Source organism: Seriola aureovittata, chromosome 20, assembly GCF_021018895.1.
Source record: "Seriola aureovittata isolate HTS-2021-v1 ecotype China chromosome 20, ASM2101889v1, whole genome shotgun sequence".
Lineage (NCBI taxonomy): Eukaryota > Metazoa > Chordata > Actinopteri > Carangiformes > Carangidae > Seriola > Seriola aureovittata.
Genome location: NC_079383.1, coordinates 17,536,979 through 17,562,512, shown reverse-complemented (window position 1 = coordinate 17,562,512; position 25,534 = coordinate 17,536,979). Strand labels below are relative to the sequence as shown.

The following is a 25,534-nucleotide window of genomic DNA, read 5'->3' as shown; positions in this document are numbered from 1 at the left end:
GGTGACTGAATAAATGATAAATTGTTGCCTGTTTTTAATCAGATGTTGTTGGAGGCTCTTTCTCGGTGTGTTGCTGTATTAACTGCATCCAGCAAGCCTGATGACATGGCCGTGCAGGTAAGATGATCACCTGCAGACACCGCTCTCCACAGATGAGTGTCGTACTTGCTTGTTATGATTTCTCTAACACGTTTCCATCATTTGAATTTTGCCACAGGTGTGCGGGCACATCTGTAGGTGCTACAGTGTAGCAGCCCAATTTGAGGAATGCAGGGAAAAAATGATTGAACTCCCCAATATCATCAGGGACATTTGTCACATCCTGTACTATGGAAAGGTGAGGATGTCGCGTCTGTGTTCACTTTATTCTTCACAGTGTTTTTTTAGTAGCAAAGCAAGAGTTTTAAGGGGAATGAGCACAAATGTAGAATTCAGTTGTGAAATTAATCAATCCTCAATTCAATGCAATTTCTTAATTATGTCATATTCTCTGTGTAATATTTTTCAACATGTCATTGTCAGATTAATTGTGATATCCAGTTTAACAGGTTTTTACCACAAGACCTCTCTCTCTCTCCTACAGCTTCCATTTTAAGAAAATACATTTAAAAGATTTTAATTTCCATTTATGATGTTAAATCAGACATTTTGCCATGTAGCATTCTAGCATTTCAGAGGCAATTGGTAATGATCTTGCTAGTTTATGGTGATGTGTCATCATGTGGAAATGATTTAGTAAATCCTGCTACAAGTAGAACTTCAGTGTTGGCTTTCTCCTTGTTCTGCAACCAGTTACAAGTTACAGAGGTTATCTTTTCAGCATTGATTCATGTTCTCTCCTGTCGCTTTTTCTCAGGGTCTCCCAAAGACTGCAGCCTTGGCTGTACAGTGCATCAGCTCCTTCGCAGTGGATTTCTTCCTACAGACCCATCTCTACCACGCTGGTGTGCTCTGGCACCTGCTGGTCCACCTCTTCAACTACGACTACACTCTGGAGGAGAGCGGCGTGCAGGCGAGCCAGGACACAAATCAGCAGGAGGTCGCGAACAGCCTGGCCAAGCTCAGCCTGGTAGCTCTCAGCCGTCTCGGAGGCTACACCCAAATACCACACACCCCAGAGGGTAACAATCCGGTTTCAGAGACCAACGGCATCGAGGGCACGCCTCCCGAGAACCCCACCATCCGCAAGAGCTTAGCCGCCATGTTGACGCCATACATCTCAAGGAAGCTGGGAACAGGATCTCCTGCTGAGGTCAGTTGAACAGGTGGAAAGGAATGTCACAACACATTTACTTACATTGGCACAACAGAATGAGTCCTGCATCCCTTGTTTTGCATTTAGGTCTTGAAGCTGCTGAATAGTAACTCGGAGAACCCGTACCTGATCTGGAACAACGGAACACGAGCCGAGCTGCTGGAGTTCCTGGAGGGTCAACAGGAGGGAAACATCAGGAGGGTAAGAAAGACTCATCAACTTAATTTAATTAATTTTCAAACATTTACAAGTGGCACAATGAGCTTCAATTTAGATATTGAATAAATATATAAAGAAAAAGGGAAAGGGAATGAAATCATGCATCTTCTCTTTGGTTTCTTCACAGGGAGAAAATGATAAAAGCTTCGGTGCAGAGTTTGTGTTCAGTGACCACAGCAAAGAGCTGATAGTCGGGGAGATCTTTGTGCGGGTCTACAATGAGCAGCCATCTTTTCCACTTGAGGTGAGTAGAAGAACAACATACTATTACAACCACATTCAATCTGCTTCTTTATTTTTTGCCCTTTTTCAGTGTCCTCTGTTCACCAGGGACTTTTCGGGGAATAAAGCAAGGAACAAAAGCATAAAGCAGATCATGACCAATAGTGTGAAACTACATTCTTAAACAGGCTTATTTATCTCTAATGGGTTTATTTTCATCACAAATATATAATCTATATTACATATAAATAGTATGTAATGTTATAATGTTGTGTTTTACCTTCTCTATTTTCAGTATCCCAAAGCATTTGCAGCCAGTCTGCTGGACTATGTCGGATCCCAGGCCCAGTACCTCCACACTCTCCTGGCCATGAGTCAGAGTAACAAGGTCGAGTCCCAGCAGCACGCTGAGAGGCTCCGCTTTGCTGAGATGGCTTTAGAGGCTCTTCGCAATGTCATCAAGAACAACCCCGGTGAGATAGCACACTTCCTCTGGTTCTGCTTCATCTGAAGAACACAACCTGTTGTGTGTTACTTTTCTAAACACTCATCTCTGTATAATTACAGGTTCAGAGTCAGAGTGCATCGGCCATTTCAAGCTGCTCTTCTCTTTGTTGCGGGTTCATGGAGCTGGCAGAGTGCAGCAGCTGGTTTTGGAGGTAAAGATAAAATGTTCTGTCATTATTATATTATAAATATCTTTGATCGCGGAAGTCCCTACATTTTAATCAAATTGTTTTCTTGTGCAGGTTGTGAATACAGTGACATCTAACCAGGAATGTGTGAGCAACATTGCTGAGTCTCTGGTGTTGTCCAACCTTCTGTTGCTGCTGCACTCGCTCCCCTCCAGTAAGAAGATACTCCAACACATAAAACAACTCACTGCACTTATGATTTGTGTTATTCTAGTGTTGTGTCTTTGGACTAAAACACTTCTTTGCATCTTTTAGGCAGACAAATGGTGCTGGAGACCCTGTATGCACTGACTTCGAACACGAAGATCATCAAAGAGGCTATGGCCAAAGGTTGGTGTAATTCTGCATTTTGTTCTGTAGCGTGCTCCATATTTATGTGAATCTTGCTCTTGAATGCCCCGATGTTCATGTTAATCTGTCTGACCCCCCAGGTGCCCTGATATACTTGCTGGACCTCTTCTGTAACTGCACACACCCCCAGGTTCGCACACAGACCGCAGAGCTCTTCTCCAAAATGACCTCAGACAAGCTGGTTGGACCAAAGGTCAGTCTGAAAGGCATCATCAATGTCACGCATCATCATGCGTTGATGTAAACCCTTACTCACTTAAAACATTTTCATCATTCATGCTCCGTCAGGTGCGACTGACTCTGATGCGTTTCCTTCCCGGTGTGTTCATGGACGCCATGCGAGACAACGCTGAGGCAGCAGTGCACATATTTGAGGGAACGCATGAAAACCCTGAACTCATCTGGAACGACAGCTCGAGGGAGAAAGTGTCCACCACTGTCCGGGAGATGATGCTTGAGTATGACATCATTTAATGACATGTTTTACCGGTAGCTAGTTGAGTGGGTGTGAAACAGTGAAGAGTTCCAGCTGTCTAATTTGATACCCAATGTCATGTTCTTCTATTATTTTAAATCTTTTCCAGGCACTTTAAACAGCAGAAGGATAATCCTGATGTGAACTGGAAAGTAAGTGCAATAATGCATTGTTGCAGCAAAACAGTCATTTGTTGTGTATGTTTTCACAATAAATTCTTGGTCTGTGTGCTCAGCTGCCAGAGGACTTCACCGTGGCGTATGGAGCAGGACAGGGTGAGCTCGAAGTTGGTGGAGTTTTCCTGCGTATCTTCATTGCCCAGCCGGGCTGGGTGCTACGCAAGCCTCGCGAGTTCCTGGTTTCCCTCCTGGAGACTCTGACTGAGCTGCTGGAGAAGAACAACCCCAACGTGAGCTGCTTTACTGAGGACCAAATACAAAATACTTAATTTACTGTTTTCTCACACTTCGCACTGACACCTCTGGTCTCCTGCAGGGTGAGGCCCTGGAGACAGTTACCACGGCAGCAGTGTGTCTTTTCAGCACACAGAGCCAGCTGGCTGACCAGGTTCCTCCTCTGGGTCACCTGCCTCGCATCCTGGCAGCACTCAACCACAAGAACAACGCCGTACCCAAGAGCTCCATCCGCCTCATCCACGTGCTGTCAGACAATGAGGTGAGGAGTCAAAGAGACAGATGAAGCTTTACTTTATCCCGTGTTTTCCGGCCAATTCCTTAGAAACTTTCTCAGTTTCCTAGAAATAGGTTCTAGGAAACTGCAGTGGATATTGACATTTGTTAATATACTTTTCACTCACCTACTAAATAATTTTATAGTTTTTTCTTGAAAAGTCATATATAACAAATTGCAGAGGCCTTTTTTTTTATATTCTTGTAATTTATAGCTACACACCAGCCCATATTAGAGTGTTAGAGATAGCGAATAACTTATATACAGAAAGATCTTTGTACAATAGCATTTCTTAGCCCTAGGGTAACTTCAGCACCAAGCAACAAACATTATTTAATCTTGTTTTATGTATTTATCAGAGATTTACACTTGAAAATCAAAGCCCAGTTTTCATTTTAAGAACATACACAGCTCTGCTTGGTTTAACTATGAATTTCTTACTGCTCCTTGCAACATGATACATTAACTGAAGCTGTCTTGTTGTTTGTAGCTGTGTGTGCGCTCCATGGCTTCTCTGGAGACTATCGGACCCTTGATGACTGGGATGAAAATGCGGGCAGACATGGCTGGATTGGCTTGTGAGGCTCTCAACCGCATGTTCCAGAAGGAGCAGACAGATCTGGTAGCCCAGGTAAAATGTCACCATTATTATTTTTATTCTTATTATTATTTATTTTCCTGCACCATGTTTGATGTCCTTGTAGCCTAACTAATACTGCCTGTTGTTAACTAACTGGACAGGCTCTAAGAGTGGAGCTGGTTCCATACCTTCTGAAGTTACTGGAAGGAATTGGCCTGGAGACATTAGACAACCCTTCAGCTACCAAGGCCCAGATAGTAAAGGCTCTCAAGTCCATGACTCGCAGTCTGCAGTACGGTGAACAGGTATAATAGGATTATCAATCGAAACCGTTGAATGATAAGTAGTGCTGTTTATTTCGCTCCATTGTGTTGATTATTTATCTCATTTGAAATTCTGTGCCAACCACTACTTTACAGGTGAATGAAATTCTTGCAAGGTCCTCGGTGTGGAGCGCCTTCAAAGACCAGAAACATGATCTTTTCATCTCAGAGTCTCAGACCGCAGGCTACCTGACAGGTAAAGTGTTTATAGGAATCTAACCTGCTATCAAACACTTCTGACAGTTTCTTATCAAGCAAAGCCTTTGAAATATTTTCAGAGTGCTTACAAGGTAAGTCTTAATTGTCTCTCTCCGAGCTGTTGTTGAATCTTAATGCTTTGCTTTATCCTTAAAAACACCTTGTGGCTGACTCCTCACTTGTGCTTAAACCCAGCGACCCTTTCTCTCTCCACGTCCTATAACTTCCTGGCTCTGCCCTTCCCTTCCTCGTTGTCCTTCATATTTCCTCCTCAGGGGTTTCCACTCCTTCTCTCCTGGCTGCCAGCAGCCCACTGCGAGGTGGGCTCTAGACTCCTGAGCTGGGCCCTCACAGCCCTCCTCTCTTTTGCTCTGATGCAGGTAGACTTTGACCTCACTCCTAACGCCTTTCCTTACCTCTTTACCACCATCTGTGGCCCACACTTAACTTTCCCTTCCCACCTCTCCATCTTTGCAGTGCTGAAAACATTCTCATTCCATCTTCATCCACTAACTCTTTATCATGCTCCAGTTTCAGGAATGAACAAGAATGCCATTGAAAGTTTAAAATTAAAACTTGGAGGACAGAAATGTGTGACTTTCACACATGAATGTGATAACTGTCCCATGTGATTTTTGAGAAAGGCCAATGAACTTCCAGTCTGCTGTGGGCAAGAAAAGACTATTGTTTTCAGTTGGAAAACAATAAAGCTTGAAGAAATTAAATATGGTGGCATTATGTAGCCAGCAGTGGAAAAAAAATAGTGCCTCTCAACAAAAAGTCAACTAAAGAATGAATTTAGGCAAGAGTTTGCCCTGTAACTGACCATCCACTTCACAAAGAAGTACATTTGTTGAAGTTATTCATTAAAGGGTTGAGGTGAAATTATCTCTGATTCTTATTGTTGATGTGGAAGTTTATTTCAGACAGAAAAAAATGTACATCACTGATTTACATGAACTGTAATATTCCAATTATTGGGTTATTTATCTAAATACTATTATTGATTGTAGAATTATAAATTGTTGATATGTTTGCCTAAAATGACTGTTCGTGTTTTGTTCAGACGTCTCTGAGCTGCTAATGACTAACTAGTTGCTCCATCTGCATTACATTACATAATGTTTTACAATATTCAACCTCAAACCAACTGTATGAATATGCATGACAGCATGTTCAGATGGTTGGGCATGTCATAAAATGTTATGCTAACTTTGATAGGTTTGAAACTTCTAAAAAATTACTTTTAATAAAACTCCACATTTTACACATATTACTTACTTACTTTGACTTGTGCTTATTCAAATTAAGGTCATTAGAAAGTTTTGTTTTTTTTACATGACAATTTATAATATAACCAAAACATTAACAATGTCAATGACATAATAAACCGCTCCACACAAACAGGTACTTTCCACTAAAGGAATTTAATGAAGGTGTAGCCCTTGTCACAGGTGGTCCAGCCCTTTGCAGCATGAGTTTTGCTGAATTTGTTCATGTAAACAGTAGATTGTTTTGCATAGTGTGAGGGGTGTTTAGGATTATTTTAAAAGTTTAATTAATTTAAAGCTATTTTTTCCACTAAATGGCACCTAAACAGACAAACAGCAGGGCCTCAAAGTGGCTTTATTAGTAGAAAAAGAAAAACTACAAATGCATAAATTCCACATGGAAATCAGTGTATTTCTACCTCATCTTTTCATTTATGAATTTGTGGAGAAAAAAAAATTATAAATGCTCCACTTCAGTAGATTATTTTCATACTGATATTCATATAATTATTATGCACTGCATGGCAAAAAAAACCCTTCCCAAATTGCATCATGCATACCTGAGAAAGAGGCACCTTCAACCCCTAGGATTAATTTGTGCGGTCATTATTGCTACATGACATCTTTTTTGTTTTAGCAACATTGCAGTCATTGTAGTGATCATCCCTCCATTCATACAGTAGTTGACGTCCTGTAGTTCAGCACATCATTGTAGCTCACCATCAGTGCTCCAGATATCCTCATAAGTCACACCTTCACTGCGTCTCATCTACCTTTCTGTCACCATCAGGTCCAGGAGTCGCAGGTTACCTTACAGCAGGAACTGGCACCACGGTAATGCCCAGCGTCCCACCCCCTGTGGACAACGACATTGGAGACCAAGGCTGACGAACACACACACATACACACACACACGCACACACACCCACACTCACACAGTCACGCTCAGGCACCCAGACTGCCCTGCAGCTTCACGGCCGCAGCTCAGAGAGGGACTGTTCAGCTCCCCCACACAAGGGGATGGAGAGAGAGAAAGACGGAGGAGAGCGGGCCGTCATTGACCGTCACCAAAATCTCTGCGACACCTCCTCCAGTATCACTCTCCTCTCCCCTTACAAATGGCACTCAAGTCTTCATAAACACTTTGAAATTGTTTTAACGGATGACCACATTTGTTTTGTTTTCTGTGCTACTTTTCTTGTTTCTTCCAACGACACACAGAAGAGTTTACTTTTTGTATGAATATATTTTTTACTCTAGATTTTTTTTTTTTTTCTTGAGAAAGACATTGGAAGACTGAGGCTTATTATAGGTAAACTGTCTCTTTTCCATGATCTTATTCCTCTTTGTCATATCCTGATTGGCTACATTTACCCCTAAATCCTGTCTGACTGAGGGTGGCCTCATTTGTGACACATCTGTGCAGAGGACCTATCCACCTCTTACACAAATATGTCTTTTACTGGCCTATATAAAAGATTCTGTTGTGGAAAAGCAAACATTTTCAAATAGAGAATCAGAAGTGCATGCCGATGATTTCTCTTTCATGTTTCTTCATAAAAACATGCCAGGCTGACCTCGTGTCTGGTTTGGTCACGTCTAGCTCGTCCAACTATTTCAAGGTTGACACAGATCTGCTCTCAAATTGTCCTGCCTCCGATTCCTCTGATCTTAATTCAAACTTCATTCTGCTGTCTTTGAAGGCTACCCTTTCTGCCTCACATTTTTTAAAGTAATTCTCCTTCTCCCCCAGAATGCAAAAAGCACTAGAATATTTATAAATGAATAATAACCACCGGAAATGAGCTTCTGCTAAGATGTGACGAATGACGTTTACTGATTATGAATCTATGTGAAAGACTAGTGCAATTTGTGAAATGTTCAATGTAATATTACGTATATAAACTTTCTATATTGAATGTACATTAAAAAAAAAATAAATCAGTCGCACTTGTACATAAAATTTTAAGAATAAAAGGGAACCCACAGTGTTGTTCTTTTGTATTTACATTTGTGTTGTCAAAGTAACAGCTGTGTTTATTGTCCAAAAGTATGGAAAAACTCACTCAATCTGAAAATTATGAGTGAAGTTTTATTTTGAATATTCCACATTGAGCCATATGATCACATCATAATCATCATCTGCTTTGTACCAGGAAGTTACACACATGGCTATTAACTTAACAGGCCAATAGCTGCGTGATTCTAGCATTTTCAGACAAATACAACAAACAAATCAAATAAATCAACAATTAATAAATTAAATCAACTATTTTCCCAACAGGCCTTCACACAACATTTTCATTTTCATGTTGGGAAAATAACATGACAGACAATATAACTGAATAGTTGAACAGGTTTACAGACTTTGCTTTTCGTATGTGGATGTAACTGTGAGTCATGGCCTGGTATCCTGGCTATGGCCTTGCAACTTGATAGAGATTTTGCTCACACACTTCACTGAATTTAACATGAGAGGATTAAATATTCCATACTTGCAGGTAAACAAAAACAAATTTTTGTTTTCAAGGGCTTTAACTTGAATAAAAGATAAAGGTTGCATGGAGGGTCTTGTATATAATTTAAAACTTTCAAGGAGACATTTGAAAGAGAGTTTAGAAACTTATCAGATAAATACCAAAAGTGCAATTTCTGACATTAATTTCTTCTCTGGAGGAAAATTGGCTTACAACAAATATTCATTAAATGGAGCAATATGTTTAAACTGGTTTTACCAGATATATATTAAAAACAGGATCATCCTCACAATCCACATAAGCCTTTAATTTCCTAAAGAGCCAAAGGTTCTTTGATTCCTGGATATTGATTTGCAACTAATCTTGAATTTAGAGGAGACCGGGTATGGTTGTGACACTTTTTGCTTCAGCACCTGGAACTCACAGAATTGTGGCCCAGTGCATTAGAGCCTATAGCTGCAGTGTCCCACTCCAGGCAGCTGTTTCAGCAGGCTGTCAACTGTCAGCCAGTAATGACCAGTAATATCAAACTAGCTTAAAACTGCTGAGTGTTTAGACCTGGCTTTTATTTTGAAACATGCAATAACATGGGGACAGAAATACAGGAGAACAGCTTTTTACTAAATTATTTTGATATATAGGATTATATTTTTCTACAAATATCTTTTAACAAATTATTTGCTGTGATAATTTTTGAATTTTTATTTTTTTATTTTTTCCACAACACTATACTGGTATTACTTGTATTGCATTTTCACAATACCCTTGGCATGTGAAGTGCTCAGTTGTCGAAGCGGATCTTTTAACATTATTGTCTGACTCCTCACGGTCAGATTAGAAGGGAACACCGGAAATTACGCCAAAGGCGCGAATAACAACAAAGAATACATCTCAATTTCGCCAAGCTATTATAGTTAAATTATTGTAAAATGCTTATGAATTTTGTCAGTTATGTGGAGACACGTAACCGTTTGTTTATGACAGTGTGAATACTAATGGTTTTAGGCATTTTTATTTAACGTTCACGCTAAGTTAGATATACTTGTTTAAATATTAGCTAACTGGTCACACGGTTCCTTTTGAGGGAAGTTAGCGCAGCCTCTCTCTAAAACTGACAGTGGCCTTAGGTAAAATGTTATATTCCGATGAATTTCTTGTTGACCTGCCATAATAACTTTAAGATATGACTAGTTGTAGTTGACACTGATTACTGTCACAGTACAGACTTTACATTTATTGACAGCCTGAGTCCATCAAGAGGAGGTAAGTACCAATCAGCTGACCTAATATTAACGTAGCGGACTATTTGTAGTTGTAGGTTAATATTGTATGTATAACGTCCCAATCTACAGACATTTTCGTATTCTCATAGCATATGCTCTGTATATGGTCATTGCTGTCAATCCAGATGCTACTGAGGTTAAGTCTTTTCATTGGTGTTTACACAGGTTGACCATGTCTAAAGAAGACAAAGAAGGCTTCATTGTGAAGTTTGTGGAGAGTAAAGGGCAAAAAACAGAGTATGCTGTCAAGGCTTATGAGGTAAACCATATTATGTGGCTCAAACTTACTGTTTGGCGTTAACATTTCTGCCACTGCCTTGCTTTCTCTTTGATAGTTGATTATATTTCTCTTGTGTGTATACAGGCCATTTTGGAGCTGCAGTCTGAGAAGCACTTGAAAACCATTGATGAGGATGCCGTTTTACAGATGGACCAGAGGGACAAGTCTCTGTTTGTGTTCAGCAACTTCACTTCTTCAGCCTTTCTGCACTGCAAGAAGGTCTAACTCCTACATCGAATCCTAGAACCAGAGTTTCACAGGAATTGGTTAAAATGCTATAATGGAGATTAATTATTCTCTTTCTCACTCTGTTATTTGTCATGTAGCTTGGCTGCCGAGTCGTGAGTCCACTGGTGGTATTGTACTGCCTGCAGCATCAGCGTTGTGTTCCCAAAGCAGAGAGGCCTGTCTATAACATGGCCATGGCTGACATCACTGTTTCCTGCACCAGCCTGGATAAAACAACACGGGTTAGTTCACTGCATCTCATACTTTGTAGATCTTTTAAAATCAGAAGATGAATAAATGCCAAACACACCAGTGAAGATATGAATGATTACGATGTGTAAATATGAAAAGGACCGATTTATATGAAAGGAGCTGGTCTTAATGGTCCATAGATGTAGTTCCAAAGTACATACAGTACAAAAATTGTAATGTAATGCACTCTGACTTTTATAGTAGGTTAAGAGTTAGGAAGTCAGTATGGTGTCTTCTTAAGTGTCCTATATGTTTATATCTGAATGTCTGGCTCTCTCCACAGGCAGAGGTGATGGATCTGGTGCAACTCATGGGTGGACGGGTCTATCTTGACCTAAATGTGTCTGTCACACACCTGATAGCTGGAGAGGTGGGCAGCAAGAAATACCTGGTAGCTGCCAGCCTGGGTAAACCCATTCTGCTGCCCACATGGGTCAAGACCTGCTGGGAGAAATCTCAGGACAGGTACTATCCCGTTTACACCCACATGTCCTTTCTGATATCTGCATGACACTGTTTGGGAACCCAGTATCATCATAGCATTGTTATCCATATATTGTATACATAGGTCATGTTAACATGGAAATAATAATCGTGAAAAATGAAAAATCATTCTGGCTCCTTCAGTCTCTTCAGGTATACAGACCTACCCACTGAGGACTATCTGTGCCCTGTGCTCCGTGGCTGTACTGTGTGTGTGACAGGCCTCTCCAGCACAGAGCGCAAAGAGGTGCAGCGGCTCTGTGAGCAGCATGGAGCCAACTATACCGGTCAGCTCAAAATGAATGAGTGTACACACCTCATCGTTAGTGAACCAACAGGTAAGTCACCAGCAGTTTAAACATTGGCCCATTCTAGCTGTATTTTTGAAACTGGTTTCCTCATTGATCTCAGTTTAATTCTGATTATTTGTATTTGGTTGCAGGTCAGAAGTACGAGTGTGCTCGGAAGTGGAATGTATATTGTGTGTCTCTGCACTGGCTGTTTGACAGCATAGAGAAGGGCTTTTGTCAGGACGAGAGCAGGTACACTGTGGAGCGCAACGCATCAAAGACCACTCGACCGCACACTTCCACCCCCACCGGCACCAGCAAGAAGGAGGGTGAGCCACAGAAAGATGGGGCACTTGTTTTTTGTTGACTGTATTTAATGATGTTATGTTAATGTTTCTAATTTGCAGCATTAGACCTATAACATATTGTAATAAAATATTATTTATTTATTTTCAGCTCTAGAGGGTCCATCTCTGTTGGGCTTGAGCCACATCTCTGTCAACGCTAGCATGACAATAAATGACACGGCCCTCACCAATAGCACCATCAGCCGTCTGCAGGCCCCAGACCCTATAGATAGCTTGGACCTCACCATCTGTCCAGCTGATGATATACTGGATGGCTGTAAGGTAGGTAAAATATATGGTATAAAAATTCCTAATCGTCAATTTTGATGTGGTAATTTTATTGACTGCTAATGTGAAAGACAAATTTGAGGCTTTATTTCACATGTTAAATGTTGTGCAGCTGTATCTGTGCGGCCTGCCAGGGAAGAAGCTGGAGAAGCTGCGGCATCTTGTGAACGTTGCAGGAGGTCTGCGCTTCAACCAGCCCAGTGAAGAACTCACGCATGTGGTCATGGGAGAGCTGGATCAGGACCTCAAGAACTTTCTCTCCAAAGTGACTCACCGGTCTGAACGCCAAAAATTACTACTCTTCATAATATTTATTTCCTTCTTAGTAAAAGATATGGCCTGTTTTCAAAGTACAGAATCCCATTGTCTTACAATAAATACCAAAATATGTACAAAATGTGATGTAGTTTCTATGAAGAGTGAAGGAAGTAGATAAAAAAAAAAAAAAAATGCAATGTCACTCAGGGCTGAAAATATATTTCATCTGACTTGAGATTTTGAGAATTTTAAGCAGGTTTGGGGAGTTCAAATGGATAAGCATGGCCTACACTGACTGAAGTTCCATATAAGTGTCCTTAATGGTAAATTTGGTTTGTAACATCATATTCACTCACAGTAGAGAAAATGCACAGATATCTGCAAAACACTTTGAAATGAAAAAGAGTGGAAACTAAAATATTCAGAGAAACTGAGGCACAATGTGGAGAGTATTGTTGCAATTTAGAAACTTTTACAGTATATTAGACAATTGAAATGTGACTGATGCTACGACTGCGTGTTACTTCCCAGGCCCCATGTTGTAACAGTGCAGTGGCTGCTGGACAGTTTCACCAAAGGCAGTTTACTCCCAGAATCAGACCACCTCCATCCTGAGTGTCTGCCCCCTGCTGTGGCCTCTGTATCTGTGTCGGCCCGTCACACTCCCACCTCCCGGTCCTCAGTTGGTCCCCCGGTGGCCAGTCCTGGCACTCCCAGGCAAAAGAGAGCAGAGGAGGATCTGCTATCACAGTACATGGATGATGACCCAACAGTGGGTATGTAGGTGTTTGATGTGATTATACACCGTAATGTTAATGTCCAAGACATCTGAAGCCTGGTGGTTATATCTTGCTGGACTTTTATCCTCCAGTTGACATGCCTCCACCAGCAACAGAGAGCAACAGCAGGAAGTCCATGAGCACAGTTGCAGTGCCTCATCCTGAACCCCAGGCGACAAACCAGACCAGAGGAGCAGAGCCAGACTCGATCCTGCAGGAGGCCAGCGAGGCAGGCCTGTTTGTTGGGAAATGTTTCCTCCTTGTGGGCTTTGGCGCTGAGGCCGAAGCCCAGCTCTCTCTGCTGGTGACGGAACATGGAGGCACGGTGCTGATGGGTCGTACACGGGTTGTGGCTGACTATGCCGTGGTGCCACTGTTGGGCTGTTCGGTGGAGGCCACAGTGGACGAGGTGGTCACTGATACCTGGCTGGTAAGATCACAACCATACTGTTTTCTTTTGACCTGTGTCGGCAGGATCACGTGACAAAACAAAACATTTGAAGATGTCAACCTTGGGCTCCGGGAAGTTGTGACCAGCATTTTTGCTTTTTAACATTTAATAGATTAATCAAAAAATAATCGTGAGCAAAATTGATTGTGAAAATAATACGTTTTTTTTGCTCTGGGAGTGTGCTTTGTAAGTTTGATAGCTAATAGGTATGTGTTGTTCTTTGAAGGCCATGTGTGTGGAGAAGGAGTGTATTCTGCAGCTTTCCTCCAACCCTTTGTTCACCCCGGTGCCTGTGATGGACGGACGTTTACCTCTCAAGGATTGTGTCCTCTCCGTCAGTCAGTTTACTGGAGCAGAGAGAGAGTCTCTGGTGGAGCTGGCCAAGCACCTTGGAGCCAAGTATGACTATCTTGACCACACACAAAAGCAGTTTACTTTTAATCTACATGTTATAAACATTGTTCTATCATAAATCCACTCTCTGCTGCACACCTTCTACCCTCCTGTGGCCTGTCCACTCATTTTGAACTACCTCTTCTAGATCTACATCTTTTCTTTTCTCCCACCTGCAGTGTTCAAGATTACTTTGTGCGCCTGGCTAACCAGAAGAAAGGCATGCTGGCCAGCACTCATCTGGTGTTGCAGAGTCCGGAAGGCACAAAGTACCAGGCAGCAAAGAAATGGGGGCTTCCTGCTGTGACCATGCACTGGTTATTAGAGTCTGCACGGACGGGCCAGAGGGCAGAAGAGGAGCGATTTCTAGTTGACCTCCCACCCTCACCAGGTGAGAAACAATTTCAGTAGCTCTGTGTGGTTTGGAAAAGCTTGTTATTTATTTTATTTGTGTGGGCTGCATATAGAACATGATGGTTGAAAACAATCATAGTAAATTACTGATTAATGTTTTTAGAATGTATACCTTTTGTCAGTGTCAGCTGGTTTTGAACCATTTTTCAACCATTTGAATATCAAAATAAAGTATTTTGAGTAACCTGACTAACCTAAGTAACATATATATATATATATATATATATATATATATTATATATATATATAATAAAGCAAAAGCCCCATTTGAAGTGGTTAAAGTCTGGGCAGTCAGGTTTACAAAAGTCATGTTGCAATTAGGTTTTCTTTTTTTTCTTTTTGAGAATAACTACTTTCTTCTTCCACAGAGAGGGATGAAGAGAGTTTTGTCAGTGGTTCTCAGAAGCCAACCATGCCTCCTCCAGTTTGTTTGTCTCCGGAGATCCCTTTGCTGGGTGTCCAGAGCGGTAAGGCCGTTACCCCACTGGATTTAGGTCGCTTTCAGAGCAAAGTTTTCCGATCTGTTTTGGACGAGATGAAGCCCAAAGAAGACATCAGCACCCCAAAACAAAACCAGGAGGGTGGCAGAAGGAAACCACTTCAAAAGGAGCCCTCCCTGCAGCTGGACACTCCCTCTCGTTTCCTCAGCAGAGACCAGCTCTTCAGGCCCTCCTTTGATATCAAGGTTGGGACTTACTGAAGGCAACAGAGTGATAGAATTATGATTTTTGCTCAGACTTATTGCAATAAATGTGCGCCAATGTCTGATAGATAATTCATGGACTGATTCTTATATTCAGGATGCACTAGGAGCTTTAGAGACTCCAGGTGGGAGATCCAAACCGGGAGAGAGGGTGGAGACTCCACTGACGGATGTCATCAACAGGAACCTGAAGGTGGCTCTGGCTAATAGCACCCGCAGTACTGTCTCAGCGATGCAGGCAGTCTCAGCTAGCCCCCAGCTTACCAAGACAACTGAGAAGGAGGTAAACTCTAGCTAGCACACAGTACAGGACAGGATTTATTTGTACAATTAATGCTAATTTTAGAACCAATTTTGTAAACTGTGTATGCAAGGCTCCAGAAAAAGAAGCTGGTCCCCTGACTGGTGTTGTGATCTGTGTGGGAAAGAAGCTGAGCAAAATGCAGAGTGAACTAAACGCTATCGCTGCCTCGCTTGGAGCTGACTTCAGGTATTCAACAAAGTTTTCATAAACAAAATGTACTGAACATGGATGCAAATAGTACATACATCTCTTTATCACCTTGTTTACAGGTGGGCTTGTGATGATACAGTGACGCACTACATCTACCAGGGCCGTGTGGGGGACAACACCCGGGAATACAGAGGAGTGAAGGAGAGAGGACTGCATGTGGTCTCCCAGTACTGGCTGGAGGCTGTACGTTTTCCACTAGCGGATATAAATAGAATCCCCCATTTTCATACAGCTGTTGGCTGGGAACCTTCAAAAAACCAGCAGTATATGATCACAATTTCCTTGGAGGTATTATAGGTATAGTTAATCAGGGAGTTCAACAGCAATCCTTTTTGATATTGTAATTAATCAAGTAATAATATGTCCATCCATTCTATATTTCCAGTTATTCTAAATAAAGGTCTAGAGGGGGCTGAAGTTTATCCCACTACACTCTGGGCAAAAAGCAAGAAAAGTCTTGAACATGACGAGTTAATACACAGAAAACCGCATTGACACTCAGGAGCAAGTTGAGCTGCTTTTCTACAAACTGAGTAAATAAACCAATTGTTACATCACAAAGGAAAGGATCAGGGCCAATATTGAAACCCTGCTGTCTTCCTGAGCCGCTACACAGACTTCATCAAAAATTAGGAACAATATTTTCATGCTGGTTAAATAAGCTTGTAAAGAAATGTCTTTGAGAAGGTGCATGAAGTGATGTTAAGATACACTTCATTTAATTTGGAATCAGTTTTGTGCCTCCTGTTGCCATTCAGTACTCACTTAGCACAGCTCTCCGGGGGTAAATAATTATCATCCCATCAGCTGCTTTGATATGCTAATTTCAGAGACAGATGGGAGTTTCAGCTATGTTTCCCCTCGTAGTTGTTTTGTTCAATTAATTTTTGAAAAAAAACTCTAATACATTTGCATGCAGATATGTGCTGCGCGCACTAACAATCACCCCATGATGTTTGTGCAGTGTGCTGACGAGCAGAGGCACGTCCCGGAGTCTCTGTATCCTTTCACCTACAACCCCAAGATGAGCCTGAACCTGAGCCAAGTGCCCAACAGCTCTCAGAGGTCCACAACTGTAACACGAACACAACTCAAAGAGGCAAAGGACAACAAAGTGGGTGTAATAATGTAATGTGTGTGTTTTCTCTTCATTAGATACTGTTCTGTGTTGGTGCAAAGTAGAATTTCTCATTGGAATCAGTTTTTTATATTAATTATCTGTTTCCCATTTAATTATGTGTTTGATTTTCTGTCCCTCAGTCTGAGCACAATGCCACAGAGGAAGCTACGACCCCACGTCGTGTAAGTGATGGAAGTGTAGATCAAGAAGAGATGAATGATCCTGCAGAAAGGAGTGGTGGGTGTTTTTCTCCGGCTTTTGTTTAATTCCAAAAAGCTTTCCAAGTTACATGATGGAAGTGATAGTTTTTTTTTTTCTAGATCTTTCAGAGACTCTGGAAATGAGAGAGAACCTGCAAAGACAGCTCCAGGAGATCATGTCAGCCACCAAGTTGACGACAGGGAGACGTACCTCAGTCAGACTCACCAGGATGGGGTCTGGAGGCGCCGATTCGAGGCCACAGACACCCGATGGGAGCAGAGTCGGACGTAGTGGGAGCAGACGGACTCTAGAAGCTCTGAGGTGAGGAAGCCATAAAGCAAACGTTTCCTCAGTCTTTTAAGACTTTACTCCTGCAGTAAGAGCTACTGCTCTGTCCTGATTCCAGGGTTACCAGAGAAGCAGCCATGGACCTGAACACAGAGCCGTCCCAGAGTGAGCAGATAGTTTGGGATGACCCTACAGCCAGGGAGGAGAGGGCCAAGCTGGCTGACAATTTACAGTGGCCTGGTAGTCCCTCACAGTATTCAGAGCCCCTCGCACCTCCACCTCCCCCCACTGCAGAAGACAGCCCCCAGATCAGGGACTCCATGACAGACTCTGAGCTGGTGGAGATGGGTAAGAGTTTGCACCAACTGTTAATTTACACTCAGCCTTGTGCTAACTTAAGATAGGTTTGTTTATTTACTTTGCCTCTGAAGAGAGTAATTACACCATAAATGTGTCCAGTGGAGACACATGGCTTCAGTTGTAACTAATGAATCACTCTGTCCTCTCCCAGCTGCTTGTGATGTCATTGACCAGCAAATGGGCCAGAAAGTTGCAACCCCTCCATCAAAAGAGACAGAAAATGACATCCTCACTCCTAAAGCCCCCAGCATCGCCTTCCCTCTTGCCAACCCCCCAGTAGCACCAGAGCCACAGGTAAGGATTCATATTTACATTAACAAGTTGATGCATTAATATTGCCTTGATGGAAATGAACTTGCTGCATGGATTGGATAAATTGGCTTTTCGCAACTCAAACTACAATGATTAGGATTTGGACAGTAAATCGTTTGTTATATGCATCCTGTACCGTCTCTTTCAATCAAGCTGATGGTGCTAAAAAAAAAGTTGTTACTTCCTCTCAGGAGGAGCAAGAGGAAGCAAAGAAGCCACCCAGATTTCAGCTATCCTCCCTCAGCCCTCAGGAACGCATTGATTACAGTCACCTCATCGAGGAGCTTGGTGAGTCTCCCAGCTAATTAGGGCTCTAACAGCGTTTCATCATGCTGCAGCAAAAAAAGGCAACAAATCACTGGCCTGAAGTCAGAGTCTAATCCCTAATGACTAAGAAGCAGGATCTGCCTCCAGGGGTCTGAGAATATTTCCTCCAGCAGAAGCTCAGCATCATCAAATGAGTCAGGTTTTCACTGCTCACTACAAGTTGAAACATAATTGAATCCTACAGAGTACACTCTCCCAAAATGCATCATTTACAAATATAAGAAACATCAAGACAAAAAGGAACAGATCCATTTTTGTGTGTGTAGCTATAACTCCTGTTTAGATACAGTATATCTTATGTATAGTTGTGTCTTCAGTTTCTGTCTCTGTTTGTGTTCGGTGTATTAGGTGGTGTAGTCCTGGACAAGCAGTCTTTTGACTCCAGCTGCTCCCACATCATCGTAGGGACTCCTCTGCGCAACGAGAAGTACCTGGCAGCAATGGCAGCCGGAAAGTGGATCCTGCACCGCTCGTATCTGGAGGCCTGCCGATCAGTGGGTCGCTTCATCCAGGTCTGAATGTGAAGAGTTGCTCCTTGCTGTTTTAGTGCTACCAGCAGAAAATAGAATAAAAATAGTTTCTGACACATTTCTTTCTGTATATTTCTTTTCAAAATGGCTGAATTTGCATAAAGTGGTGTAAGAGTTGTACGTTTGGTTTTCTAAAACCTCCCAAATATCTGCAGCAGCTTGCAATAGCATATGGAACAGAGCATCACTACTATGAATACTGCATCTCTACTTTTTTTTTTTGTTTTCTCAAAGTGTTTTTAAGGTTTTCATGAGCCAACACATTTTCCATCACCCTCGCTGAACTATCACAGAATGATCAGTGACGAATGTTATTTGAATGCTAAATAAGATTTTAAATTCATATATCTGTGTTTTTGTTCCAGGAGGATGAGTATGAGTGGGGCAGTAGCTCCATACTGGATGCGTTGCCCTCCATCACCTCCCAGCAGAGGAGACTGGCGTTGGCTGCCATGCGCTGGAGGAAAGCCCTGCAGGGGCGCCCTGAACATAGGGTGCTTATAAACTCATACACTGTTAACACTACACGGCTCATTCTCAGTTCATGTCACTGTTATTGTATTGTGCACTTCCTGAGCATTTAATTAACTGAGTATAAAACAATTCTTTCCTCTAAATGAATCTTTGTATTTTTCAGGGTGCCTTCAGTGGATGGACAGTCATGCTGAACATCGACCAGAACAGAGAATCAGGCTTCAGGCGGTTACTACAGTCTGGCGGAGCGAAGGTCAGTGCTTGTTTATTTGTTGTCCTAAATCGAAAAGTCATGTGTGCTTCACTCGCTTCTGCAGTAATCAAAACATCCCCAGAACGAGGAGAGGGAAAGATTTTTGTAGACAGCAATAGTGGAGAGTGCAGTGTCCATCCAAAAAGCTGCAAATTGGAAAAGATGCATTTTTACATTTACATTTTTATGATGTTAGTGGCTGCGGCCTTTGTTTCATGTGGCTCACCTTTGCTGTAAAACACTGGGGGAAACCCTGAAATAACTAGTATTAATACTGAGAATTTTTGGTTCTGACAATAGAGAGCAGTCATGTAGGAGCAAGAATGAAAATAAGTGCTTCAGGAAATAGGCGGGTTGTTTTTTTAGATCAAGTTAAGGAAGCATTAGCATGCCAGGACACAGAATAGAATGATCAATCGGAACAAAATGGAAAAGTGGGAAGAAACCCCTACCTCACCAGTATAACCTTGAGCCATCTCTCCACTATATTTTCAACCAAAATGTTGACTTTTCTGTCTTTGGCAAAATGGTGAAGCCGTAGTTCTCACTTGTAATTCCTCTCCAGGTTCTACCCAGTCCCTCCCCATCCTTGTACAAAGAGACCACCCACCTGTTTGCAGACTTCAGTCGGCTGAAGCCCGGAGAATTCAGAGTGGATGTATCAGAGGCTACCTTCCAAAGAGTCATGTGCTTGAAGCCAGAGTACATCGCAGACTACCTCATGCAGGTTAGCAGAGCCCTTCATACAGATCATCACTGGAGTGGCCTAATATTGTTTTTGTCGCCTCAGTTCGACCATAACTTCATGCCAAAGTTAAACAATGGTACAAAGCGTGGCAAAAATGGATTCTAACAAATGTTTTGTTTATGCATTCTGGCCATTGTAACGTAGCTGAAAAGTATTGCATTTGACTTCTTAAGACAGTTTATGCCTCAATAACTTCAAGTGACTTTATCTTGAAAGAAGTCAGATTCCCTCCATGTGATTAGGTCATTTTCAATATTAGATTAAATCCGTAAAATGGTCTTTTTTGTACTGACACTGCCCTTTTTTTCATTCCTGCAGGAGCCCACTCCACCTATTGAGCTGTACTACCTGAGTGAAGCTCCCCCTGAGGAAACTCCAGGCACTCCGTCACGTAAACGTAAAGCAGCAGCCGACGCCTCCAGGCTGAAAAAGAGCCGTCTGACGTGAAATGTAACTCTTAAATATTGTCATCGAAATCCTCCTCCCTGTGAAAATTAGTGTAAATTAGATTTTCTTTTTATTTCCTGTATGAAAATAAAATAAATGTAGCACTGGTTTTGTCCATCTGTCATTTTTATATAAGAGCACTGCAGTTGGGGCTGCCTGCACTGAGACTAGCTGAGATGGATGACTCAATGAAGGTCTGCAGAAAATGTTGAGTCATGTTTTGTAATTGGGTGCAATGGTAATTCCTGACCTGTAGAGGGCAGTAGGTCGTCACTGTATGACTCTGTTACAGATGCTCTCTTCAACAGAAATAAATAAATAAGTGACTGTCTGATTTCATCTTTTATTTTTGAAAATCTAGGATCATTAAATGCCCAGGATTGACTTCCTGCAGCTCTTCTCTTTTAAAAAGTGAAGACAATTATCATTTTTATTGTTTTTCAGAATAAAATTTGCCATTATATTTCTATAACATGAGCTCTTGTGTTTCTAGTGGTGCTGTCTTGTTTATTTATAAGCGAGAATTCATCCAGGAGCTGAAATGACTGATGGAATTCATTTAAACTCTCAAACCTGGATCAAACAAACATGCCCTTCCTCACCCGGTGATTATGAGCCTCTTGTATCAGCTGTTGCTCTCCCCGTACTGTAAACACCAGATTTTGTTTACCCAGTATTGGTTCGGGCCTATGGTATAGTGGTGTGCTTTTTCATACCAGGGTGCCAGCTGAGGTTATAGGCCCCTGGCCCCTCCCATATGGACGGATAACTGGTTTAAGCTCAGAATAGATGGACCAGCTGACAGACTCAGGGTTGAACTGCTGTTTGAGAGGTGTGGGATTAGAGGAGGAAGAGTTGTGCTGACGGGGGGAACATGACTCATACTCCAGCAGCCTCCAACAAAGTATGGAGCAGCAAAAGGTTACTTGTAGAGGTCTGCACAGAGAGAACATTAAGTTTCAACAGTACTATCACTTATTTGGTTATAGCAGTGGTTCCCAACTTTTTTTGAATAAACAAATTGGAGCATTATTTGCTCAGGATGCCTGGTCACAGTGCATATGACCAATAATTTGTGAGCTGTTTGACCTGTGATTTTCAGAGTGTTATATTTTAATAATTTAAAGGCCTGAAGAGGTAAAACATTGAATTACTGTTTAGTTTTTACATTTATCCATCAATTTAACATGAAAAATAATATTATATAGCCAAAATCATTTCTGATAAAGAGCTGAAAGTTAATTAAAAACTCCTTTAAGCTCATAATGAAATAAAAAACATTTTGGCATTTGAGAAGCTGTAGGAAATATTTTTACTCATTTAATGACTCAAAACCTACTGATTAATCAACTAATCATTTCACATGCAGCCTAACTTTCTCATAAAGCTTGTCTGACTGAACTGCTGCAGCTGTAATGTTTCTCTCTGTTTCTGCAGCAGTACCTGCACCATGAGAGACACTAAGTGAAATATCAATCACAGGTCTCGGTGCACAGCTGGCTTTAGTGTCCACCGAGTCAGGATGTCTGAATTGTTTTCAATCAACAGGTGTGTCACACAGGTGAGCTTATCTCCCACTTCTTTGACTGGCAGGTGGCCAGGAGTTGCGTGCTCCATTGACTCCTCATTTCTCATCCTCCTCTCCTGTGAGGTAAACTTTGAGGTTTTCCCGTCGGGACGGTGAATTTCAGCACAGAGAGAGCCCGACTCTCCGCTCTGGGAGGAAACTCTGCAGCAGTCCTCATTAAAATTCCCTGTCCGTACACTCGCCACAGAAATCCTCCTGTAGTGGGTGGCACCGGCGTCCTGCGCGCCTCTTAATTGCGCACCACGCATTAACGAGCGATCACGGTTTCAGCGCCAGTGGCCGCGGATCACGCTGCCGTGCGGCAGAGAGTTGTTTGCTTCACGTCCCGATATTTGCGGCGTCTAGGCTGAGAGAGGAAAGGTGAGTCCAGGAAGGTCCGGCATAGGGTGGCGCCCTGCGCATCTCATCCCGCGCTTGGACACACTGTGTCGCTTCCCAGCGGCCGCGGAGGGGGACAGTCCGCTCCTGCAGTCCGCTGCTTGTTCTTAACTGGCTTCTGGTTGCAGCTCATGATTGTGACATTTCTCGGTGGGGACTAGCAACATGTGCGCCCGGATGGTGTGAAGTGTGACACAGCGGCTTTGAGGTTGCATTTCTCTCGGATACGCCAAGTACCCGACGTTACGGCGCACCTTGTCTAATAGGTAAGTACATCAGTTTATTTCTCTAGGTACTTTACATTTGACAGCCGTCTGTGCCTCTGGTGTATTTTTTGCTCTTACAGCACCTCTACGTATGGATTATATCCGGCATCTGATTTGTTGAAATCCTGGTTGAGGGGTTTCCAGGCAATCATGGGTAGCAGAGACTGTCACAGACAAAAGCATCAAATCACTGTCAGTGCTGCATTCAACCAACACTGCAACATGAATTCATTCTCCAGCATCATTAATGTCTCTCATGATATGGATCCTGATGTCAAGACATGAAAATGGCATCAGAAGTTGAGCTGGTCAGTTCTCTGGAAGATTCCTGGAAAGTCACAATTTCACTGGGAAGGAGATGAAGAATAATTAAGTTCCTAGTTTGGTGATGTTTTCAACATGGTCTCAGTCTGTCTTCAGGAAGCCAAAAACCGGAGTATTATGTGCAATTAAGAAAATGCTCTCTGAACTGTTTCATTTGACTTTTGGTGACACTATTCTTGGGGAAATTAATGGGTAAAGATTTGCACGTACTGTCTGTGTCCCAGTTTCATTACAGCAGTGGTAGGCTTGTTTGCTTTCAAACATAAAAAAAAAACAAGTTTTTGATGAGAGAGAGAGCCATCAATCTTTCAACTTTAAGATGCCCTAAGTACGCTTAAAGTGGTTTATTTCTCAGGCAACATGGCAGCAACAAAGCAGATAATAGGAGAAACTCTCTTAAAACGTAAGACCACCACGAACAAGCCGGCATCACCAAATACTCCTTTTGAATGTGGAGCTCCAGCTTTGTTTTCGAGCTCAGTAGGATCGTATAGAAGCACAGTTTAAAGTGTGTACTAATTGAACCTGCCGGCCACTCTCCCCATTGTGACAGGAATGTTTGGTTGCATGCTCTCCACAGAAACCCCCCACTCCCTTTGTTCTGGGGGGACAATCCTCCAGTGCCATGTGTGCAGTGGTGGGGGGAGGGAGCGAGGTCAGTGGGGGTATTGACATCTGTAGCTGACAGCTTCCTCGGGGCGAGCTGACATGCTGTGATACCATAAATGGGTATTAGGGAGCATATGAGGAAAGCACTTACCGATAATGAGGACATTTATGCTTTGTGCACCCATGCTCCGGGACCAGTCTCTCCCAGAGAGATATCAAGCAGTTCTGACCACTCTGTCATTTTATATTGACTGCGATGCCGTAGCTTCTTCTTCAGACTGGAATTAATTGAAAGTTATTTACTTGTTTATGTCTCTAATCTAGCTGAGGCTGATGGGAGTGTCTTTAGTTTTGCAGGTGTTTGGTCTTAAACCAAAGTATGGGTCTTGAGGAAAGGTCAGGGGAATCGGCCAAGTCATTACAATTCATCCTGAGGGGACCATGAACGTTTGTACAAAACCCATCCAGTAGGTGTTGAGGCATTTCGCTAAAAGCCACAAATGTGAACCTGAAGGTAGTGATAGAGAAAAAGTCAGGGGGATCACCGAAGTTTGTAGGGTTCATCCTCTGGGGACAACGAACGTCTGTACCAAATTTCACTGCAATCCATCCAAATGTTGCAGTGGCTTTTCACCTAAAACCATAAATATCAACCTCATGGCGGTGCAAGAAAAAAAAAGCAAAGCATCAGCAAAGTCACTAGGATCCATCTAATAATTGTTGAGATATTTCTTGCTGACAGACTGACATTATTATCCCTAGAGTCATGCAATGAGCATGGCTAGAAAGGCCAAACACTCTGCTTTCGGCTTCTCTGCTATAAGGATGTATTGGTTGTCTCTGTGAAGGGTATTTTGCAATATTTTCTGACATTTTATAGAGTGAGCAATGAGTCAGTTAATGAAAAAAATAACTGATAATCAAAGTAGTCTGCTTGTTGTTGTCCTAACTTTGTCCCAGAGAGCTTCACAGTCTGTGCAGGACATGGCAGCCGTCACTTGAATAAGGAAAACCTTCCCAATAACGGCACACTAGCTCATGAAGTCGGGACTGAATGAATGATATAAGGAGGATATGGTTTTCACGACATTATCACTGACAATTCAGCAAGATGGAGGGCAAAGTGTCTGTCAGCCGTTTCAATACCTTCCTATTTGGTGCGATAGCTACTGTCAGCATTGGGAAGGACAGCGGTAGAACAATCGCCGCAGCTGCTCTCTTATCACTGATGTCAGGAAAAGCTTATGTTAACAATGAAAAACACTCGGAAAATATCAGCTTTCTCATCCAGAGCGACAGACCTCCCTTAAACAAACTTATCAGGGAAGTTCCAGGAAAAGGGAAAATCTGGTTTCTGACTCCTGGAGCAGAAAGTCTGAGCTGATGGGAAAGTTTTGGGGAATGTGGCTACGGCAGTGTGAGCGGGTTTCATACTCGTACATGAGCATCCGTCATGACTGGTAGAGAGTGGTACGTGAGGAGGAATGCAGCCCCCGTGGGCCCCTCATGCTACACAGTATGTGCTCAGGATGGACTTTGCACCTTCCTCCAGCCTGACAAAAGAGGAAATTGCCAAAACAGGATTTCGCC

At 42.4% G+C, this 25,534-nt stretch overlaps 3 protein-coding genes across 6 annotated transcripts in view; all 3 read left to right on the top strand.

The window, feature by feature from the left end:
* Positions 1-8,272, top strand: part of LOC130161261 (dnaJ homolog subfamily C member 13) — a 31,248-nt gene extending 22,976 nt beyond the window's left edge. For 3 of the 4 annotated variants that reach the window (XM_056364430.1, XM_056364429.1, XM_056364428.1), the window contains 18 exons: positions 43-117; positions 218-337; positions 857-1,252; positions 1,343-1,456; positions 1,602-1,718; positions 1,992-2,169; positions 2,264-2,355; positions 2,446-2,545; positions 2,647-2,721; positions 2,823-2,935; positions 3,031-3,200; positions 3,327-3,369; positions 3,453-3,626; positions 3,713-3,892; positions 4,398-4,538; positions 4,649-4,792; positions 4,907-5,006; positions 7,070-8,272. In XM_056364430.1, coding sequence (XP_056220405.1) covers positions 43-117; positions 218-337; positions 857-1,252; positions 1,343-1,456; positions 1,602-1,718; positions 1,992-2,169; positions 2,264-2,355; positions 2,446-2,545; positions 2,647-2,721; positions 2,823-2,935; positions 3,031-3,200; positions 3,327-3,369; positions 3,453-3,626; positions 3,713-3,892; positions 4,398-4,538; positions 4,649-4,792; positions 4,907-5,006; positions 7,070-7,167 — 2,430 coding nt within the window. In that variant the 3' untranslated portion in view covers positions 7,168-8,272. Of the gene's footprint in view, positions 1-42; positions 118-217; positions 338-856; positions 1,253-1,342; positions 1,457-1,601; positions 1,719-1,991; positions 2,170-2,263; positions 2,356-2,445; positions 2,546-2,646; positions 2,722-2,822; positions 2,936-3,030; positions 3,201-3,326; positions 3,370-3,452; positions 3,627-3,712; positions 3,893-4,397; positions 4,539-4,648; positions 4,793-4,906; positions 5,007-5,283; positions 5,389-7,069 lie in introns of all 4 variants that reach the window. The other variant, XM_056364431.1, reaches the window with a different exon arrangement.
* Positions 8,273-9,610: 1,338 nt separating this feature from the next.
* topbp1 (DNA topoisomerase II binding protein 1) lies at positions 9,611-20,886 on the top strand. The gene is made up of 28 exons (XM_056364931.1): positions 9,611-10,019; positions 10,205-10,298; positions 10,404-10,538; positions 10,646-10,789; positions 11,083-11,264; positions 11,427-11,620; positions 11,725-11,901; positions 12,029-12,201; positions 12,320-12,483; positions 12,997-13,241; positions 13,337-13,674; positions 13,922-14,094; positions 14,268-14,479; positions 14,871-15,187; positions 15,303-15,488; positions 15,580-15,695; positions 15,779-15,902; positions 16,684-16,833; positions 16,980-17,076; positions 17,160-17,361; positions 17,447-17,676; positions 17,840-17,982; positions 18,192-18,288; positions 18,676-18,839; positions 19,223-19,351; positions 19,495-19,584; positions 20,150-20,311; positions 20,651-20,886. Exons 2-28 carry the CDS (start codon positions 10,212-10,214, stop codon positions 20,777-20,779), a joined length of 4,560 nt encoding a protein of 1,519 aa, XP_056220906.1. The 5' UTR covers positions 9,611-10,019; positions 10,205-10,211; the 3' UTR covers positions 20,780-20,886.
* A 1,250-nt stretch (positions 20,887-22,136) lies between these two features.
* Positions 22,137-25,534, top strand: part of tmem108 (transmembrane protein 108) — a 45,501-nt gene continuing 42,103 nt past the window's right edge. Inside the window, exon 1 of the mRNA XM_056364710.1 lies at positions 22,137-23,011. The gene's annotated coding sequence lies outside the window, so the exon portion shown is untranslated. The remainder of the gene's footprint in view (positions 23,012-25,534) is intronic.